Source organism: Notamacropus eugenii, chromosome 2 (assembly GCF_028372415.1).
Source record: "Notamacropus eugenii isolate mMacEug1 chromosome 2, mMacEug1.pri_v2, whole genome shotgun sequence".
NCBI lineage: Eukaryota > Metazoa > Chordata > Mammalia > Diprotodontia > Macropodidae > Notamacropus > Notamacropus eugenii.
In genome coordinates, this window is record NC_092873.1 from 378,011,229 (window position 1) to 378,033,961 (window position 22,733).

Here is a 22,733-nt window from a genome sequence, read left to right on the forward strand (position 1 = left end):
ATTTCTTGGGAATATAAGCCTAGTGGAGGCATAGTTGGGTCAAAGGGTATGCATAGTTTTTGCAGCATACTTCCAAATTGCTTTCCCAAATGGCTGGACCAATTTGCAACTCTACCAACAATGTATTAGTGCACCTAGTTTTCTTTTTTCTTTTTTTTTATTTATTATTTTTAATGGTTTACAATCGCTGCCATAAAATTAAGATTTTATCCCCCCCATACCTACTCCCCACTACCCCCCTCCCTCCCCACGACCGCATACAATTCTGTATAGGTTCTACATATACTTTCCTTTTGAGTACATTTTCACTATAGTCATGTTATGTAGTCAAACTAAAATAAATGGAAGAAATCATATAACAAATCAAAACATGATACACAAAAACACTCATACACACAAACATGATCTGCTACATTCTGCAAATGACTTCCGTATTTCTTTCTCTGAGTGTGGAAGGCATTTTGCCTTAGAAATCCACCATTGGGATTTTTTTTTTTTAATAAGTTCTTGCATTATTACGAAATTCCAAGTCTACCAGAAAAAACTCTCATACACTGTGGTTGTTGCTGTGCACAAAGTTCTCCTGGATCTGCTCCTTTCACTCAGCATCAGATCATATAAGTCCTTCCAGGCCTCTCTGAAGTCTTCTTGTTCCTCATTTCTTATGGTGCAATAGTACTCCATTACATTCATATGCCATAATTTATTCAGCCATTCCCCAATTGATGGGCATCCCCTTGACTTCCAGTTTTTGGCAACTACAAAGAGTGCTGCTATAAATATTTTTGTACATGTGGGACCCTTTCCCATTTTTATGATCTCTTGGGGATATAGTCCTAGTAGTGATATTGCTGGGTCAAAGGGTATGCACATTTTTGTAGCCCTTTGGGCATAGTTCCAAATTGCTCTCCAGAATGGTTGGATGAGCTCACAGCTCCACCAACAGTGAATTAGTGTTCCAACTCTCCCACATCCTCTCCAGCATTTATCATTTTCTCGTTCTGTCATGTTTGCCAATCTTATAGGTGTGATGTGGTACCTCAGAGTTATTTTGATTTGCATCTCTCTAATCAAAAGTGATTTAGAGCATTTTTTCATATGATTATAGATATCTTTAATTTCTTCTTCTAAAAATTGCCTGTTCATATCCTTTGACCATTTATCAATTGGGGAATGACTTGTATGATTATACATTTGAGTCAGTTCTCTATATATTCTAGAAATGAGGCCTTTATCCCTGAGCTTAGCCATAAAAATTCTTTCCCAATTTACTACATCCCTCCAAATTTTGGTTGCATTGGGCTTGGTTGAGTGCACCTATTTTTCTAAAGTCCTTCCAACATTTATCATTTTCCTCTTGCCATCTCTGCCAGTCTGATGGATGAGTCAGAACAGAGTTGCTTTAATTTGCATTTACCCAATTCTTAGTGAATTGGAGCAATCTTTTCATATGGTTATTGAAAGCTGGGATTTCTTCCTTTAAAAATTGCTTGCTTTAGATAGGTTATCATTTACTACATTAAGAAAAAATACATTTTATTCTGGTGATTTATAGTGTTTTAAACAAAACAGATGTTGGATTCTATCAAAAGCCTTTTTAGCATATCTTGACATAACTGTGTTTTTTTGCTATTTATATTAACATTTTATTATATTTACAGTCTTTGTTATGTTGAAGCCCAAATTTATAGTGTAAATACAACCCTTATCATAGCTTGTACTGGAATATTGTTGTAGCTAATGCACTATTTAAAAATTAGTGTCGATGTTTATTAGGGATATTGACCTATAACTTTCTGTTCTGTCTCTTCCTGGTTTAGCTATCAAAACCATATTTGCATCATAAAAAGAGACTGAAAGAGCACCTTCTTATTATTGCAAATAGTTTGCATAATATTGGAATTGTTCTTTTAAATGTTTGATAGAATTTGTAAATCCCTCCGTCCAGGAGTTTTTTCCCTTTGAGTGTTCATTTATGTCCTGTTCAAATTTTTTGTCGGATATTGTTTTATTTAAATATTCTCCTCTTGTTAATTTGGTGTTTTGTATTTTCATAAGTAACAACAAGGGCAGCAAGGTGGCACAATGGATAGAATACCTGGCTTGGAATCAGGAAGACTCATCTTCCTGGGTTTAAATCTGGTCTCAGACTAGACACTAACTGTGTGACCCTGGGCAAATCATTTAACCCTGTTTGCCTCAGTTTCTCATGTGTAAAATGAGCTGGAGAAGAAAATGACAAACCACTCCAGTATCTTTGTTAAGGAAACTCCAAAATGAGGCCATGAAAAGTCAGAAACCATTAAAATGACTCTATAACAAAAAGTAACAACAGTTTCTTAACCAATGGCCTTTCCTTAGTTCTTATCTCCCTGACTTCTCTGTAGCTTTTGATACTATCAACAATCCCCTTCCTCTTGCATTCATTCTTCTCCCTTGTTATAGATCTCCTCCATGTCTAATTATTCCTCTTCAATCTCCATTGCTTGTTCATCATTCTTCTCCTTTCTCCTCCCTTCCTCACACTAGCACAAGCTTTCTCAGTGCTCTATTGAGGAGTGTCTTCTCTCTTTCAGTGACTTCATCTGTTTCTATGGGTTATACTTAAGTATCCTTGAACAGATGATTCCCAAGTCTATATATCCAACCTTAAACTCTCCCTCAACTTCAGTACCTCATCACCTGCTATAACTTCTCCTGGATGTACTATTGCCATTTCAAACTCAGAATTTCTCTGTTAAATTCTCCCTTCCTACAAACTCTCTTATTTCTTCTCAATTCATTTATATCATCCCAATCATCCAGTTCAAAATGTTGGGTTTGGCACTCCTTCTTCTTTCAAACCTCTCTGCCCCATCCTCAAATGCCAAGGATTTTGCCAAGTCTTTTCACTCCTTGTTTCACAATAATTCTCCCTTTACCTCCACTCACATGGCTACTACCCTCAGGTTCTCATCAATTCTCAGCTGAACTACTGCAACAACTTCCTAAATTGATCTCCCTACTTCCAGTTCATCTTTCACACAACTGTTAATATTCTCTTCCTAAGCCAGAGAGATAACTAAGGCATACCTCTACTCAAAAATATCCAGCAACTCCCTCTTGCCTCCAGGATAAAATACAACTTCCTCAATCTGGTTTTTGTAACTCTCCACAATCTGGCTCCAGTTGCTTTCCCAGATGTATTTCATATTACTTCCCTTTATGCACTCTACATTCCAACCAAATTAGTATACTAAATGTTCCTTGAACTTGGCATTTCCATCTTTTCTATCTTCGCCTTTCTATGCCTGTTCCCCAAGACTGGTATGCCACTCCCCTTCCCACCACCTCTTAGAATCCTTAAATTCCTTCCCAGTTAAGCTTAGGTGCCACCTCCAACACGAAGCCTTTCCTTATCTTCCTCTGTTCCCCCAATGAGCACTTTCTCCTCAAACTACCTTTATTTATTTATTTTAAGTATATGTTGTATCAGCCCAATAGAAGGTAAACTCCTTGAGAGCAGGACTGTTTTTGGTTTTGAATCCCTAGAGTCTCGGATATAACAGGCACTTAATAACTGTCTGTTGAGTTAAACAGATTTAAATCTGTGTCCAATTAATTGTGATATGTAAGAATTACGAGTGGCCAAAGGATATGAATAGGCAATTCTCAAAAGAAGAAATTCAAACTTTCAACAGACTTGTGAAAAAAATACTCCATATCACTAATAAGAGAAATGGAAATTAAAATTTTGAGTTTTCACATTACACCCATCAACCTGGTAAAGATTACAAAAAGGAAAATGACAACTGGTAGAGGGACTGTGGGAAAACAGGCATGCTAGTACAACACTGCTGCAGGTATCAACTGGTCCCACTACTGTGGATAGCAATTTGGAATTATGCCTAGAAAGCCACTAAACTGTATAAATCCTTTAATCTTCAATATTACCACAAGGCACCTATCTCCAAAGATCAAAGATAGGAGGAAAAATATTTATAGCAGCTCCTGTTGTTGTAGTAATTAAATGGAAACAAAGTGAATGCTCATAAATTGAGGAATGGTTGAACAAATTATGGTATGTGAACAAAATGAATATTATTGTCCCATGAAAAATGATGAAAGGGACAAATTCAGATGAACCTCAGAAAGAACATATGTATAAACTGATGCAGAGTGAACCAGAATATAGAATATAGTAATACTATAAAGGAAAACAACTTGGAAACACCAAAGAACTCTGAACCAGATCAATGACTCCAGAAGACTGATGATGAAACATGTTTCTTATCTCCTAAAAGAGAGGGGATAATGGACTGTGGGCACACACACACACACACACACACACACATATATACATAAATTCATGGTTTAATATACACTCTTTCTTTTTCTTTTGTACACAGAAATGTTCATATTGGTTGAAGTTTGTCAAATTCATAATAAAAGAAAACTTTAAAACTTTAAAAAAGCTTAGAAAGAATTCCAATTAGCTAGAAATAATATTTTGGAAGAAGCAGATAAAACAACATGAAATTTGTTTTCTGGATGACAAGCTTGAGAATGACATGATAAAAGCCTGAAGCATGTCTCGGACTCACTCACCTGAATAGAACTCTCAGCTTCCATGTAGGTGATAGTGACAATGTCTTGTTCACTGCTATTGACCAAAAAATAACCAGATCCTTCCACAAGACTAAATATTTCCTATAGGAAAGAAATCAGTTTATAAAGTGTTAACAGGGGGGAGAATCTATATGTTACTCTTAAGAGGATATGGTAAAACTAAGTGGATCATGTTACTTCAGAGAGAAGATGATTACCACAATAAATTTTTCTAAATTAAATTAATTATTTTCTATGTACCAAATGTCTCATTGATGTTTTGGTGTCACTGTCTTACAAGCTATGTTAAAAACTTTATCAAGATTTTAGATTTAAGAACAAATCTGTACTCCTCTCCAACATGACTCAAGTTAGTTACAACTGGGCAGCTCTTACTTTCACATCAGGATGATTATATATTATGGCATTCTCAGGCATCACAGTCACATCCTCCACCAGGAGCAATTCCACAGTGGCAGACCTGGGCAAGTTGGAGAGTTCCTGAAAATGTAATAAGAACTACAGAAAGTTAAAAATAAATGTCTCCTTTTAACTTCCTCTACCCACCTCCCCCACTGCCAAGTCAGGGAAGTTAACCATTATAGGTGCTAAAAATACAGGGACACAGTTCTTGGATATTTTACTTTGGTTGGGAAACAGTCCTTGAAGTAAAAAGTCTCAATCATCAAACTTATTTAATCTACAGTTTCTGATCCTGATAATAAGGGAGTTTACCAATCAAACTCCATTTAGAAGTATTAAGAAGTCTTTCTCTCGTTCTTACTTACTTTTGGACTGTCTTGTGATGAATAGCCCACAAAATCAACTCCAATGAGTACAGTCCCTTTGAGCTGATGTACCTTCAGGATCTTATGCCCTGGAAACACAACAAATAACTTCATAAAAAACAAACTGAATAATGGAGAAAGGTTAGGAGGAAGACTTAATTCTGCTGACTTTCCCAAAGATTAAACAAATGATATTGTTTCTGTACAAGAATTTGTTGGAAAGAAAAACAAATGGCTATTTCCTTGCGATGTCCTCCTTTTCCAATTCATGGTGCTTAAGGTTGCCAAAACAAACTTCCTCAAACAGTACTTTTCATCATTTCACTTCCCTACACAAAAACTATGATTACCTATTCCCCTCGGAATTTCTCATAGATGTCATAGAATGACCAGCTAATACAACTCCACCCAAACTCATCATCCTACAAAATGTGGACCCACCTTAGTACTCTAAGCAATCTCTTCTTTTACTTCACAATAACAATCCTTCTATTCAAGCTAGACCAATTTCCTTTCTGGCTTCCCACTGCAGTATTCTCTGTGAGGCATTTGCAGATTTCTTTAGAAATCTATCCCCTACTTTATCTCTCTATCCATAGCCAATCCATCCTTCAAAGTCTAACTAAAAGCACACTTCCTCCAAGAATCTTTTCCCAGATGACTTTAGACTCTACTGATTCTCTAACTTCTTTTGTACTTATTCTCTATATCATATTTATCATATCATAACTATTTCATATCAACTTTATTAGGCTGTTCCATTTTAATTATTTATCCTACATAATTAAAAATACTTATTAACAACACTTATTAAGCACCTACACTGTGCTAGTTACCAAGAAATTACAAAGTTTAGAGAAAACCATCTGCCTTCATGGAGTTTACCCTCTTGAAGACACCTATAATACACAATATAACAATTAAATAGCCAAAAAACTTATATGAGGAGGTCATTACCAAGTTGGCATGCTCAGGGAAAGTTTCATAAAAGAGATGTCATTTAAGTTGTGCTTTAGAGAGTTAGAAAGTGTGAAGGGGGTTAGAAAGCAGTATAAGCAGAGGTAAAGGGGTGGAGAAAGGAGCAGAGGGTTGAGCAGTATGACTAGAGAACATGTTAGATAGAATGAGGCTGGAAAGTAACGGGGGGTACCAGATTGTGGGGACCCTGGATACCAGGCAACTTGAATTGTCCTGCTTTTAAATTATTCTTTAAGTATATGTCTTATCCTCACTATTAGATCAAAACCTCTATGTGAGCAAGAATGTTGTCTAATGTCTTTTTTTATATTGTCCATTAGGCCTAGAATAGGCATTCAATCAATACTTGTAAATTCAATTCAACAAACATTTGTTATGATTGATTCAAATTCATTTTCACTAGAAATACAAAGCTAGAAATGAAATACCGTGTGTCTTTTGTTGAAGACTTTTTAATTTTTTTTTGTTTATGACTTTTCAATTCCAAGACAACAAAAGAGATAAGGTTTTGATTATCAGACTTGAAATGAAATCTCTTTCTACAGGTACAAAGACATGACAGGCAGGCGGTAACATCCTGTAAATTCCCACAGGGAGGAAAATTGCATTTAGAGTGGGTGAATGTGAGTGCCAGTTTTGCCACTTACTTGCAAATCTAACCCCTCTGAGCTTCAGAAAGGTAAATGTAAAATTATAATGATTGTTACACTTACCTACTTTATGGAGTTGTGAGGATTAAATGAGAAAATACATAGAAAATACTATTATAATCATAAAGTTTTAATAAAAATTACCATGTAGTCTGGTTTGTCCACTTCCATCATCTTTGGCTACCATCAGCATTAGTTTGTAATCCTCAAAGTAGGCAAGGGTTTCATTGGAGGATTTCCATTCCAACATTAAGGAGCTGAAGTTATCAAATTTCCTTCGGTGCTGGTCAAACACTGCCAGTTCAAGGATAGTGTTCCTCAGACTTGACACAGGAATCTGAGTTCAAACACAATAGCCTCTGGTATTACATTAGGAACCAAATTTTTTATAAATTATTTTATACTCTGGTCACTTTGTTAAAGTTAAATCATTATATTAATAATCTCTCTAGGCACTCAGGTATCTGAGAGAGAGGGGACTGACCACTGTATCACTATACTTTAAAAACATCTATTTATTGATAGCCTTTATTTTTCCATTACTCTCATTTCCTAATATATTCCTCCTTTTCTCTTTCCCTAATGGGTCACCCCTTGACACAAACTGTCAAAAAGAAAAAATGCAGTTCAGCAAAATCAACCAAAACATTAGTTGTGTTTGAAAGCATATGCATAATATTCCATACTCCTAGTCCTCCACATCTGCAAACAGGGGAAGAAGGTGCATTCTCTAGGGCCAAGCCTTGTTATTATCATTAATGACACAAGTATATTATTTTCCTGGCTCTGATTACTTCACTCTTTATAAACTGAATAAGTCTTCCCGAGCTTCTTTGAATTAATCAGATTCATTATTTCTTATAACACAGGACTATTCCATTACATTTATGTATCACAATTTTGCTCTGAGTGCAAATTGGGGGAGTAGACTGGAGGGAATTCTACAGTTATATTAATGAGGTACAGGGAGAATTTGCAAGGTAGATTATATAATAAAATGCACTATAGATTATATGACAAAAATCTTTCATTATGGTTCTGTATGAACGATGGGTTCCCCTGCCACCAACTGCCCTGCCTCCTGCTTTCCTCCTTCTCCCTTTCTGGACCAACATACTCTGCATGGGACCTTCATACTTTTCCAATCTCTAGGGAAGTTTAATCTCTTTGACTTTGGAACTTCTGCCCTGAGGCTGAGCCATCTTGATTGGTGAGTGATTCACTGAGTGAATACAAATTTACCTAGTCCATTATACCCGGCCAACCCAGACCAGATACCACACTTCATAGCCCACATAGGCAATTTTGCTGTCACTCCTGCTACTGTGCATGTATAGCCCACTCCTATGCCCTTTCCATCTCTTGTTCTATGCAGAGTAATCAAATCAAACACTACCAATGCTTCTAGGAAGAAGGTGTCAAATGAATGCCCTTTGGATTAACTCATCATATATGATTTCCCAGACCAAAACTCTCTTCCTTCCATCACTCTCTTATATATATTTTCTTCTCCATTATAAGTGCCTTGAGAGCAGGGACTGCTCATTTTTTATATCTTCAGTGGTTAGCATAATGCCTGGCAGATAGTAAGAACTTAATCAACATTAATTTATTAATTCTCAGTACGCAACATTTTGTGTGCTTTATTTTTCTGTGTGCATTTTAAAGTACAAAATTTAAGTTTGCTTTTTTCAATTAATAAACATATCTTTTCTCTCTATTCCACCTCCCTCTCTTCCTGGGGGAAGAAAAAAAGAAAAACAAAATCTTTTAACAAATATACAAAGTCAAGCAAAACAATTACCACACAAGACATATCTGAAAATTTGCTTCATTCTGCCTATTTAGCCCATCACATTTCTGTCAATAGACAGGCAGTGTTCTTCATCATGAGTTTTCTGGAATCACGTTGAGCATTGCAATAATCAGAGTTCTGAAGTCTTTGAAAGTGGTTTATTTTTACAATGTTGTTGTTATTGTATAAATTTTTAATATACAGAATTAGCCACCTTTCTGTATATCCTTAAACAAGACATCCTTTCACCAAGGGTGGAATTATAGTTAGGAATCAATTATTATGGGTAAGCCAACGATCTGATGTTTGAATTTGTTCCTCTCTCTCCCCCACTCTAATTACTACTAGTCATTCCACTACTAACTTGTTAAGTAAGTACTTTTCACAAGGAAACCCGGATGGGGTTGTTAGTTAATTTTACTACTCTTACTTAATATTTTACTTAACATTATATTATTCCTTTTTATTTAATATTTACTACTAAAACTACTCCAGGCATAATAAAATCTTTGATAGGGATGGATGCTAAAATTAAGTTTCTGTACAATTTTCAATTATTCAAATTCTCTCTGTACCTCATTAATATAATTGTAGAATCCCCTCCAGCTACTCCCCTAATTTGCACTCAAAGGTTAGGTGCCCAGAGTGTGCCCGCTACTTCAGATTCCAGGGCTTGCATTCTCAACACTATCTATCTCACAAACCCCAACCTGTGTACTTCTTAATAACAATCTGTCAATATACACAATCTTAGCAAAGGCATTTACTAAGATTACATAGTAAAGACAGTAGTTTTAAAACAATCTCCCCATAAACCTGGGATGAATATTCTTCCATAAATACATAAAACGTACACGGGAAGAGAGTGCTCAAACTGGAAGTATAATGGTAGAAGTACAATAGTGTGACACAAGATGTAGGATATACATGGTGGGATACATGAGCTACACAGACAGTTCACAACTCTCCATAGTTCCCAGGGTCTCCACCAGGTAGACTCATCAGGGTCTATGCTTCTCCATAGCTAGCTTGCTTCTCTACTGCCAGCAGGCCTATTCCTAAAAGCTGATTCCTCCCTCAAGTAATGATTTCATTGTAGCCCTGCCTTTCTGGAGCATGTCTCCGTTTCTTCAATTGTGCCTTGAGTTCTCTTTTACATTAAATTTTTATCCAATTTATGAGCGTTTATTTTCTCATTCTCCCATCTATCGCATCTTCCTTTCATGAAGGAAATGAAACACAAAATCTTTGTAATAAATATGTATAGTCAAGCAAAACAAATACCCACATTGTCTATGTCCAAAAATGTATGTTTCATTTTGAGTAATATTGAGTCTCTCACCTTACCTGTCAGATGGTAGATAAAAAGTTTCATCACTGATCCTCTGGACTCATGTTTGGGCATTGTGTTGATCAGAGATCTTAAGTCTTCCAAAGTTGTTTTCACAATGTTATTGTATAAATCGGTCTCTGATTTTTCCTCTCTTCACCCTACATCAGTTCATATAAGTCTTTCCATGTTTTCCTGAAACTATTCCTTTTGTCATTGCTTACAGCACAATATATACCATAACTGGTCAAGCTATTTCCTAGTTAATAGGCACCCCCTTAGTTTCCATTTTTTTTTTACTACAAAATATATTTTGTATGTATGGCTTTTTCCTTTTTAAAAAAAATCTCTTTGGGGTAAAGGTCCTGTTGTTAGAATTTTCTCGAACTACAGCATTCTTCAGCTTTGCTTCTACATGTTGTGACTGATGGGAAGTAGGAAGAAAAAAATCAATCTCTTCTTCCTCCTTGCAGGGGGTAGGTCTGGGGGAAATATCACTCCCCAAGCAGCTTCTGTCTTGCAATTTTTTCCGCTCTCCATATGCTGAAATTCTTCTTGGGACAGATATTTAGATCCCTCAGGATTCTGCTAGTTTGTTCAGACCATTTTAACATGTTCCTTACATGACTCAGTCAGAGTGATGTTCACTATTCACTGTCACACATTAAAACCTCATCAGGTATGACTACACTCTATCGACTAAGTTGAAGAGAGAAGGCATTAGATTTCAGCCCCACTTGCATAATCACAAGTTAGATGACAGTGCAAAGACAGCGTGAACACAGACATGTCGCTTGGTACGGTAGATTCTAGAATTCTTAGGTAATGTAATAAACAGTGCATAAACTCCTAGTGGAGAAAATCAAATTGATATTGTCTTCACTTTTGTAACGGATTCTGTATCACTGCCAACATTCTGTATGCTGTCTTTGGTCTTTGGGTTAGGTCTTCGGTTTCTGAGTTAAGTTCACAAATTCAGAAGTTTAACTTTCATTTAATTAAGTATAGAAGTTCAGTTTTTTTGCTGATCACTGTTCTGCTCTTATGTTAAGGAAATCTGCCACCCTTGAAGAATGTAAGGGAATATCAGAAGCCTGATCTGTTATCTCTGCAACACTGGCTGTTCTTTAAGAAAGTCTGGTCTGTTATCACTGTGATACTAACCAGCCACGTAGGTGTATATTACCAATGAACTCTCCACAGCAACAAGATGGAAGGAGAGATTGTTGCTAACCCAGCATTCCAAATTCCAGACAATGATATTGGCCCCCACATCTATGATGCTTCTGACTTTGTAACCAATCATAATGTTTTCTCCACTTACGCTGCCTTCTACTTTTTGGATGGTCTTTTTTTCCTGTAAAAATCTGTCTGCCCCCATCCAGGGTCTTTTGGTTTGCTGAGGAGCTAAAAACTCCCTTTATTGGTAACTGCTGGCCTTACCAATAAACTAAACATGTTCAGAACTTTGTGCCTCAATTTGCCTTAATTTCAATTGTGACATAGGTTTTCAAGTTCAAATAAAATTAAGCCTAAACTTGGGCCTGTTAACCCAAATATACTAAAGGATAGAAGTACTGAGTTAGTCTTAAATATAGTTTGGACTCACCAGTTGTTTGTTGTGTTGTGGCAGTGGGCATGGCTGGGCACCTGTGGGTACTTTGTATACTGGAGTTACAGACATGCTGGCAGGGTGGGCACAAATGAAACGTACTTGTACCCTCTCCACAGCAGGGCTGGGGTTCAGGACACCAGGATGATTTCCAATGCGGAAAGTTAGCACCTTTGAAATCAATACAAAAAGATGGTTAGTAATGGGGAAGCATTCATACCAAATATGCACCAGACAGAATATAGTATAAATGACTCAAATATCAGCTTAAGCAGAGGAAGTAGTTTGCCATTTAGACATCACATACAGACAAGTCTTTTGGAAATGTTATAGCTCTCAAGGGTCTGCACTAATAGGAGGTAGAAACATTATTAGTTGACAGAGAATTTTAAAAATATATATTATATATTATATAGTACATAATATATATTACATATAACATACATTGCCAAATGTTTTAATCTACTCTTTACTAAAACTTTTATTACAGGTACTTGCACAGAACAAAATTAATTTGTGCTGAAGGTGCTAACAAACTGTAGAAAGTGAGTAGAGCAAAGGAGAAGCTAAAGGATTTCACACTGGATAATTAACCCCTGCATTACTGAATATATAGTCAAGTTAATTAGAGACATTACAGACTCTAGCGTATGAGCCCAGCTGGTTAGAGCATGATGTTAACGACGCCAAAGTCTTGGGTGTGATCCCCAGGGCAGTAGTTAACTATGTTCCGTTTCAGAGTCACAGACTGAATCCTTAACTGTGGGCAGACAGTTCTGTGGCAAATATTTGCCCCTAAACATAAGGTAGGAGAAGGTGGATGGATATATAACACTAATACTGGAAAAGTAAATCAAAGCATATGTTTTTATTGATAACGGACAATAATATCATTTTTGTATATAAAGGACAGCCTTATTATCATAGTTAACTTAAACCCTTTGATAGGGCTTCTAAAATCTAAACTAAGGGTTGTTCTGAAGAACTGCCCACTCTTACTGAAATGTCTGCAGAGAATCTTGACAAGGTGTCAAAGCATAAGGGGTCTGCCAAAAGATGAGTGTCTTAATTAAAGCAAAGGCATCTTTACTAAGAGAGTTTTCATATAAAAAGTTAAAAGCTTGTGGAAAAGGAATAATATCTATGTAATTTAGAAGCATTCTAAATTCCGGATTACTGTTAAATAATATTTTCCTTATTTTTCTTTCACATTTGAGTGCTTACACTAGAAAGGAAGCAGCACCTCATTCAGTCCTTTGCATATAGTAAATTCATAATAAATGTTTCTTTAGTTAAAAAAAACTTACAGAAGTAGATATAATATGCCATCCAGAAGACTGGTCTAGACTAGTGGTATCAAACTCAAATAAAAACAGGGCCACAAAACTGTATGTAAAATCCCTCTGGACTACATATTGACTTAGAAAACCAATGTTTTATTGTAGTTTTATTTTATTAAATATTTCCCAATTAAATTTTTATCTGGTTCAGCCACATTCAAAATTGGTACAGGCATGTGTGGACTGCAGGCTATGTGTCTGATACCTCTGGACTAGATATCTCTAGGTTTCTTCTAACTCTAAAATCCCATGACAGTGAGAATCATCATGAAAGATGTATCTGCTCACTACAAAAAAGGCTGTGATTTCTATTTGGAGAACTATCAGAATCCTCAGATTGATAAGCTGAAAACTTCAGGTGCATCAAAGGGCAGTAAATTTTAAAAGCCCTCCACTGGTAAAACAATAATTCTCCTTACACTTATTGGCTGGACAAGAAGAAAGGTTCTCTCCTTTATGAAAATTTGGAAAAGAAAACTGAGAGCAAGTATTATGTGATCTTTTCTCTAAGTAAGATAAAGAAATGACCATTTTCCTACTTGTTCTCCTAATTCCTGGCACAGTATCCGGTAGATGTATTGGTTCTGTTTTCTCTTTGCTGGTAGCCGGACTTGCGATACACTGATCTTCAATTCATTCTCGACGCTCAGTTCCAAAAAGAATCGTGAAGGCTCCAAAATCCACGGCCCAGGCCCCCCTTCAAACACCATCTCCTTCACAGATTGCCATGTCACCAGTGCCACCTCCACAGGATTCACGGCCTGAAGACATAGAAAGGAGTTAACCATGACTGACTGGGAAAGTTGGTGTCAGTTATGGTCCCTAGGCCAAGAAGAGTGAGAAATAACTTCTGTCCTTCCCATCTTGGGACAGCTGTCAAGGGAAGACAATCTACTTGACCTCCCCCTTTTTAATCAATGGTTTTTCCTCCATTCTATGCTAATTTTCAGCATAAGACGCCTACTCACTTACATGTTTTTATAGTATCAACCAATGGGCCTTTTCTGTTTGGGCCAGAAGAATGGGACCAGAAGGAAGTGAAAATAAAATTTCTTAAAATTCAGAAAGAAAGAAATTTCAGCATTTTTTACATAAAGTTAAAAAAGAAGCATCTAAATGAGAAAGGAAATGATACTGGAACTAAAAACATTTTCCTAAAAGATCCTTAGGTATATACTAGGCCCTTCTCTTAGAATTCATGTTTTCATTTTTCTACCCCATTTAAGTCTTACCCATCATTCAAGGTCTATATCTCAAGTTGTATTTTCTTTATGAAGGCATCCCCTTTAACTTAACTCACAATCATTTTTACCACTTATTATCTCTAACATTCATTTTTGGCACTTAATCATTTCATGTTATATAAAAACATCAAATGTACATTATCTTATCTCCTCCACTTGATTTGTGAGTTCAAGGGCAGGAACTATATTTTATATTTCCTTTGTAAAAATATATTTTATATTTCCTTTGTAATTCTGCATGGCATAGTGTTCTATGAACACAGTAAATGCTCAACAAAAATGTACTGGATGTTGCTTGGTATGCTATCTCTTTTCAAAGAATAACCATTCCCCCATTAAAAGGATAGTAATAATATCATCTTATGTTTTTTGCAGTGATTCAAACTAGAGCAACATGTTTTTCACATATTATTTGCTCATTGAAATTTCATAGCAAGTCTGTGTATAGGCAGGGGAGATATTATTATCCCCATTTTTTAATGGCTAAGGAAACTAAGAAAGATTAAATGATTTTCCAAGTAGCTAGGGCACAGCTAGGAAAGAATTCAGATCTTTTGACTCATAATCCAGTGTTTTTCCTACTATACCATGCTGTCTCTGCAAAACAAACAACAAAAAAACCTGCCTTCTTAGAAGCATGACCTGAGATTAATGTTGCCTAGTGTGCAAAAAAAGCACATAAATGAAAGGAGAAGAGGGAAGATATTTACCATGAAGTGTATTTTCTTCCTTCTAAGAGCATAAAGCATATCAACTTGCTGTATAAACACATAATAGGCAGGTTCCAAAACAAAGAAGGATGAAATAATCACAATGAAAGTTTAACGTTTCTGGGCTCTATATGGATCCTCATAACCATCTAACAGCATTCTTATTTCAGTTTGCATAATAATGTGCTGACATTATACATGCAAATGAAACAGACATGACCCCTTTCCCCAAGAAGATTATCATCTATAATAAGAAACACATAGAAGGCACATAGAAAACTATGCAATAAACCTAGAAATGTGACAACAGTGAGAACAGGCCTAGGTTTGAATATCTAAGTAAATTCAAAAGAGTTTTTAATGTACACTGCTAATGCATCAAAGGAATGCGCGGGTATACACATAGTACATAGAACCTGTTTGACAAACACCTTCGACGCGCAGCAAGAGGAGCAATGAAACCTATTTAGCATTCATATTTTAATAACAAGGTAAACCACTTTTAAAAAGTTAATAGTTTAACATTTCTTTCCCTATCACACCAATATTAACTTCTTCCTTGTAATTGCTTCCTTTCTCTAACTCCCACAGAGTCAGGATTTGGCAGTACCTAGCAAGCAATGACTTACAAATGTAGCAATTTTAGCTTCTGACTAGACTAAAATATAGAGGAAGCAAGCTGGACTCTGCAATCTCATTTCTCAACAGTGTTCTATCAAAATAGTAATATTTTATATTATATAATAGCAATGCTCACTAACAAAAAAAGATCCAATTCTCATTTCCCAGAAAGCCTGTGAATATGAGGCAGAAGAAAATCAACTTCCCACACTCATGTAGGAAGAACTTCTTAAGAATGCATGCTAATTATTGCTGGTATATCTCAAAGGTACTCCTAGGTAACTCCCTGACTTATGCTGGATCATATAACTATGACTCCAAGTAGAATCCAAACGGGAGAAACTCACAGGACAAAGAAATGACTGATCTGAAAATAGAATCCACAAATCAAAGTAATGACTCTTTTTGAGTCCCATGGGAAGAACTATTGACCCCTTCTTCTGTGGAACATCTCACCTTAAGTGGTTCATAGGCAGCAAATGTGGCACTGCTCTCAAAGTATTCTTCATGCACAATCACACTCACTGTCACTAGGGTGTAGCCCAAGGACTTGGCTACTATGTGGGTACTAGAACAGAACACTGGTCCTGATTTTTGGGTACCTGTGGATCAAAAGGCATCATCTGGATGAAGTAAATAAGCAAGAATATATAGGTCCAGAGGCTGGGAAAATCAAGAAAATGAAAATTTAATGGACATTAAAAATACCTCATCTTAGATACTGACTCAGCACTATCTGATGTGTCATACTTATGACACTTGTCAGTGTAGAAAGAGATAACAAACAAAATATTTAACCAGTTAACAAGTTGTATCCATATGGCTTAAAGGAGAAAAGGATTAGACTGGGAACTGGAAGGGCTGGGTTCTGGGTTGAGTGGCTCAAGATGAAACCCAGGACAAATCACTTAATCTCTGTTTTCCTACCTATAAAAGAATATTGAGAAATATCATTATAATTTCTTCTTTCTGACCTCCTGGTTACAGGAAGGAAACAAATAGGAAATCTTGCTTCCTTACCTTCTTTGAGAAGAGCAAAGACCCCTTGCTTATCCATGTTTACATCCAGAGATAAGAGAGAGCAGTCTGTGAATGCCATGGCACCCCCACGCTCCTTATTTATGTGATACATGGCAATAGGAATCTCTATAACTTGGCCAATCTCCACGTCAGCATGAAAGGGCAAGAGTTTCATTTTGTTCAGCTTCAGAACATACACCTGGAAGGAAAAATGGTCATGAACATTCTCTGAAAGCCAAGCAAAGAAAGTTCTTAGAATGATAAGAGAATGAACTTTATTAGACTAGGAAGATCTGCAAGTAGGACAGACTTAGGAAAAGGATAAGCAGTTCTATTTCCAAGTCTGGAAAACTCAATTCCCTGTTTCTTTGGCCTTCTAACTGAAGAAGTTGCCATTCAACTGACGTCACAAACTGATCAGGATTATGTGACTGTTTCTCATATACTTCCCTTACTTTCAGTGGCTAGGCAAATTAGAGGATGGGAGACAAATTCTGGTGGGATTAGGTGAGTGTAGAGGGGAAGGAAGGTTTCTTGGAGGACAGGCATGTAATCTGGGACCTGATGGATGGTTAATATTCCAACAAGTGAGATGTAAGGAGAAGACAATCCAAAGAGAGTAAATAGCATGAAAAAAGGAAGGAAGATAGGAGAATTATATACAAAGAAAGCTGAGTAGCTCAGTTCAATTAGAGAAAAGGGTAAGGAGAATAGGAAGAGATAAAACTATGGGAAGGCTGAGTGTGAAATGCATTTGGTAAGCTAAGGGGAATTAATGAAGGCTTGCTGAGTAAAATGGGGTGGCATGTTCAAAGTAGTGTTGCAAAATCAGTCTTGCAGGGGTGATCAGAACAGCTGGGGAAGTGAGTGAAGAAATTATTACAGGACTAGATTAAGGAATGAAAAAAGATAAAGAGAGGAGAACAAAAAGGACTGAAGACAAAATTCTCCCATGTGTTAACCAGAATAGTAGGACCCAACTAGACAAACTTTGCTTAAGTCTCTAGCTGTCTTTTCTACTTTGTGTTTCCCTCTTGAGCAGCTGATTTTACATAGATCTCAAGGTAGATGTGTCCAGGCTTAGAGATGACTTTATATAAACTAGAGTAGTACAGTGTATAGTGTGGTTAGTACTGCCACTTGTTCATATTTATTTCTGTCAAGTATGAGCTTGTGTTAAATATTTCTTTTGTATATAAGAAATAAATAAATACTTATCCCATAAGTTATTTACACTCTACACGTATCTTTTTAGTTCCTCCCTCTTGGGGAGACCTAGATATGCACAAACACCTAACTCTTAAGTAAGTTTTCCCCAGGTTGCCAGGGTGGAGGAACATAACAAGACAATGGATGCGAGAAAAGGAGGTTGACTTCTTTCCTACATGGTCAGGCTCCCTTAGGAATAAACATGATCTGAGCAACAAGCATCAGTCTAGAGCAAATAAGTTCCTTATTGAGGAAGGGAGCAGGCACAATGTCTCAACTCTTTCACCCAGCAGCAATTCATTAATGTTAAGACTTTTATTCACCTGGAAAAAGCAGTTGTTTTATCCACTCATGAAAAACTATAACACAGAAAATATATACTAATAGGATAATGATTTGTCCCAGAACCATTTCTACATAAATCTCATTGAAAATTATAAGAATGAATAAGATGATAATAATATAACTTGCAACAAATGCAAAGCAAAGTTTATGCACCAAAATATAATGAATGACAGATATTTACATCAAGAGAAGTGATAAACACTAGCTTCTTTGAAAAACTAGAAAGCAGCAAGCCAGGATAAGACACATAATTACTGGTTCAAATAGTATAAATTGGCACATGACTTACTTAGCAAAGCATTTTATCAGCTTCCTCTTTGACCCAAACCTGATTCCACCTTTCTTTTATTTTTTTAATAATATTTTTATTTTTTCCAATTACATGTAAAAACAATTTTAAAAATTCATTTTTACAAAACTTTGAGTTCCAAATTTTCTCCCTTCCTCCTACTCCTTCCCCTCCCTAAGATGATAAGCAATTTGATACAGGTTACATATGTGCAATCATGTAAAATGTATTTCCATATTAGTCATGTTGCGAAAAAAGAAACAGAACAAATGGGAAAAAAATACAAAAAAATAAAGTAAAAAAATAATATGCTTCGATCTGCATTCAGAATCCATAATTTCTTTCTCTGGATGTGAATAGCATTTTTCATAATGAATCTTTTTTCTCCCTGCTAAACCTACAGGAAACTATTCTTTATTTTTTAAGTTAATTTTACATTTTAACATTCACTTTTATAAGATTTTGAGTTCCAAAATTTTTTCTCCCTCCCTCCCCAAGACAGCAAGCAATCCAATACAGGCTATACATATACAATCATATTAAACATGTCTCCACTTTAGTCATATTGTGAAAGAGGAATCAGAACAAAAGGGAAAAATCACGAAAAAGGGGAAAAAAAAGAGAAAATAGTATGCTTTGATCTGCATTCAGACTCCATTGTTCTTTGTCCGGATGAGGACAAACTGTTCCATCAAGAGTCTTTTGGAATTGTCTTAGATCATGGTATTGTTGAGAAGAGCTACGCCAACTACAGTTGATTATTGCACAATGTTGCTGATACTGTGTACAATGTTCTCCTGGTTCTGCTCACTTCATTTTGCTTCAGTTCATGTAAGTCTTTCCAGGTTTTTCTGAAATCTGTCTCCTTTCATCTCCTACAGATGTACAGTAGTACAACTTCTTCAGACATTCCCCAACTGAAGGGCATTCCTTTAATTTCTAGTTCTTTGCCACCAGAAAAAGAGCTGATATAAATATGCTTTCTCCCTTTTTATGATCTCTTTGGGAAGACCTAGCAGTGGTATTGTTGGATCAAAGGCTATGCAGAGTTTGGCTGCCCTTTGGGCATAGTTCCAAATTGCTCTCCAGAATGGTTAGATCAGTTCACAACCCTACCAATAATGCATTAGTGTCCCAACTTTCCTATATCCTCTCCCAACATTTATCATCTTCCTTTTCTGTCACATTAGCCAATCTGAAAGGTATGATGAGGTGGTACATCAGAATTGTTTGAATTTTCATTTCTCTAATCAATAGTAATTTAGAATGACTATAGATAGCTTAGATTTCTTCATCTAAAATTACTTGTTCATATCCTTTGACCATTTATCATTTAGGAAATGACATATTCTTATAAATCTGACTCTTTATATATTTGATACTGGCTGCAAAAACTGTTTCCCAGTTTTCTGTTTTCCTTTTAATCTTAGCTACATGGGTTTTTGTGGGAAAATTTTCATAACATAATAGCATCAAAATTATTCATTTTACATCTCATAATGTTCTCTATCTTTTGTTTGGTCATAAATTCTTCTCCATAGATCTGATAGGTAAACTATTCCTTGCTCTCCTAAATTTCTTATGCTATCATCCTTTATACCTAAATCATATATCTATTTTAACATTATCTTGGTATGTGGTATAAGATGTTGGTCTATACCTAGCTTCTGCCATACTGTTTTACAGTTATCTCAGTAGTTTTCGCAAATGGTGAGTTCATATTTCGGAAACTGGGGTCTTTGAGTTTATCATACACTAGATTATTATGGCCATTTACTATTGTCTTGTGTACCTAATTTATTCCACTGATCCACTATTTCATTTTTTAGTCAGGATGAGACAGTTTTGTTGATTATCATTTTGTAATATGGCTTAAGGTCTGCTAAGCCATCTTCCTTTTTTTCTTTTTATTAATTCCCTTGATATTTTTGACATTTTGTTCTTCCAGATGAATTTTGTTAAGATTTTTTTCTAGCTCTGTAAAATTTTTTTTCTGGTAGTTTGATTAATATGGCATTGAATAAGTAAATTAATTTAGGTAGAATTGTCATTTTATTATATTGGTTTGGCCCATCCATAAGCAAATTATATTTTTACAACTGTTTAGATATAACTTCATCTGCAGGAGAAGTGTTTTATAATTGTGTTCATATAGTTTCTGGGTTTATCTTGGCAGGAAGACTCCTAAGTATTTTATACTGTCTACAGTTATTTTAAACAGAATTTCCCTTTCTATCTCTTGCTCCTGAGTTTTGTTTGGCTGATGATTTATGCAAGATTATTTTATGTCTCACAACTTTGCTAAAATTGTTATTTTAAGAAGTTTTTTAGTTAATTCTCTAAGTTAATTCTCTAAGTATCACCATATCATCTGCAAAGAGTGATTGCTTTGTCTCCTCATTACCTATTTTAATTCCTTCAATTTCTTTTTCTGTTCTTATTGCCAAACCTAACATTTCTATTACAATACTGAATAACAGTGGTGATAATGGGCATCCTTGTTTCACCTCTGGTCATACTGGGAAGGCTTCTAGGTTATGCCCATTATGGATAACGCTGGTAAGACTCCTTTGCCTATTTTCCAAAATAGTTTATATAGCAACAGAATGAATTGTTCTTTAAATATTCGATAGAATTCACTTGCAAGTCTATCTGGCCCTGAGGATTTTTTATTAGGGAGGTAATTGACGGCTTGTTCAATTTCTTTTTCTAAAATGGGGTTAAGTATTCTATTTCCTCTTCTGTTAATTTGGCCAACTTATATTTTTGTAAAGTCATCCATTTCACTTAGATTGTCAGGTTTATTGGCATGCAATTGGGCAAAATAGATCCTAATTATTGCTTTAATTTCCTCTTCATTGGTGGTAACTTCACATTTTCATTTTGATACTAACAATTTTTGATGCTAGTAATTTGGTTTTTTTTTAAATAAAATTAACCAGTAGTTTATCTATTCTATTTGTTTTTTCATAGAACCAGATCTTAGTTTTATTTATTAGATCAATGGTTTTCTTAATTTCAATTTTACTAATCTCTCCTTTGATTTTTAGGATCTCCAATTTGGTGTTTAAGTGGGGATGTAAATTTGTTCATTTTCTAGCTCTTTTAGTTGCATGCCCAATTTATTGATCTGCTCTTTTCCCATTTTATGGATGTAAGCATTTAGAGACATAAAATTTTCTCTAAGTGGTCTTTGGCTGCATCCCATAAATTTTGGCATATTGTATCATTATTGTCATTTTCTTTAATGAAATGGATTGTTTCTAAGATTTGTTCTTTTATCCAGTCATTCTTTAGAATTAGATTATTTAGTTTCAATTAATTTTTAATCTATCCTTCCACTGCCCCTTTTGGAATGCAATTTTTATTGCACCATGATCTGAAAAGGAAGCATTTAATATTTCTGCCTTTCTCCATTTGATTGTGAGGTTTTTAATGCCTTAATACATGGTCAATTTTTGTGTAGGTGCCATTAAATTTTCTGCAGACATCTATTATATCTAACTTTTCTAAAATCCAATTCACCTCCTTAACTTCTTTCTTGCTTATTTTGTGGTTAGATTATCTAGTTTTGAAAGTAAAAGCTGAGCTTTCCCATTAGTATAGTTTTTACTATTTCTTTCTGTAACTCATTTAACCTTTCCTTTAGAAATCTGACTGCTATCTCATTTGGTGCATATACATTTAGTATTGATATTACTTCATTGTCTGTGGTACCTTTTAGCCAGATGTAGTTTTCCTTCCTTGTCTCTTTTAAATGGATCTATTTTTGCTTTTGCTTTCTCTAAAATCATGATAGCTACCCCTGTTTTCCTTACTTCAGCTGGAGCATAATATATTCTGCTTCAATCTTTTACCTTTAGTGTGTATGTGTTGATCTGCTTCAAAAGTGTTTCTTATAAACAAAATATTATAGGTCTCTGGTTTTTAATCCATTCTGTTATCTACTTCCATTTTATGGTAGAATTCATCTCATCCACATTCAAGTTATGATTACTAAGTGTGCATTTCCCTCCCTCCTATTTTCCCATTTATAATTTTTTTCTCTCTCTCTCCTTTCACCCTGTCCCTCCTCATTAGGGTTTTGCTTCTGACCACCACCCCTCTCAATCTGCCCTGCCTTCCATCAGCCTCCTCTACACTTCCCTATAAAGTAAGATAGATTTCTATACCCAACTGAGTGTGTATGTTATTCTCTCTTTGAGCAAAATCTTA

General features: G+C 35.5%; 1 protein-coding gene across 6 annotated transcripts in view; it reads right to left on the bottom strand.

The window, feature by feature from the left end:
- The window catches only part of NUP210L (nucleoporin 210 like), a 119,806-nt gene that overhangs the window by 38,734 nt on the left and 58,339 nt on the right, over positions 1-22,733 (bottom strand). For 5 of the 6 annotated variants that reach the window (XM_072637757.1, XM_072637756.1, XM_072637754.1 and 2 more), the window contains exons 13-20: positions 16,676-16,874; positions 16,112-16,257; positions 13,620-13,841; positions 11,738-11,911; positions 7,148-7,340; positions 5,376-5,464; positions 4,984-5,106; positions 4,588-4,689 (exon numbers count right to left, since the gene is read on the bottom strand). In XM_072637757.1, the coding sequence (XP_072493858.1) occupies positions 4,588-4,689; positions 4,984-5,106; positions 5,376-5,464; positions 7,148-7,340; positions 11,738-11,911; positions 13,620-13,841; positions 16,112-16,257; positions 16,676-16,874 (1,248 nt within the window). The remainder of the gene's footprint in view (positions 1-4,587; positions 4,690-4,983; positions 5,107-5,375; positions 5,465-7,147; positions 7,341-11,737; positions 11,912-13,619; positions 13,842-16,111; positions 16,258-16,675; positions 16,875-22,733) is intronic. The other variant, XM_072637755.1, reaches the window with a different exon arrangement.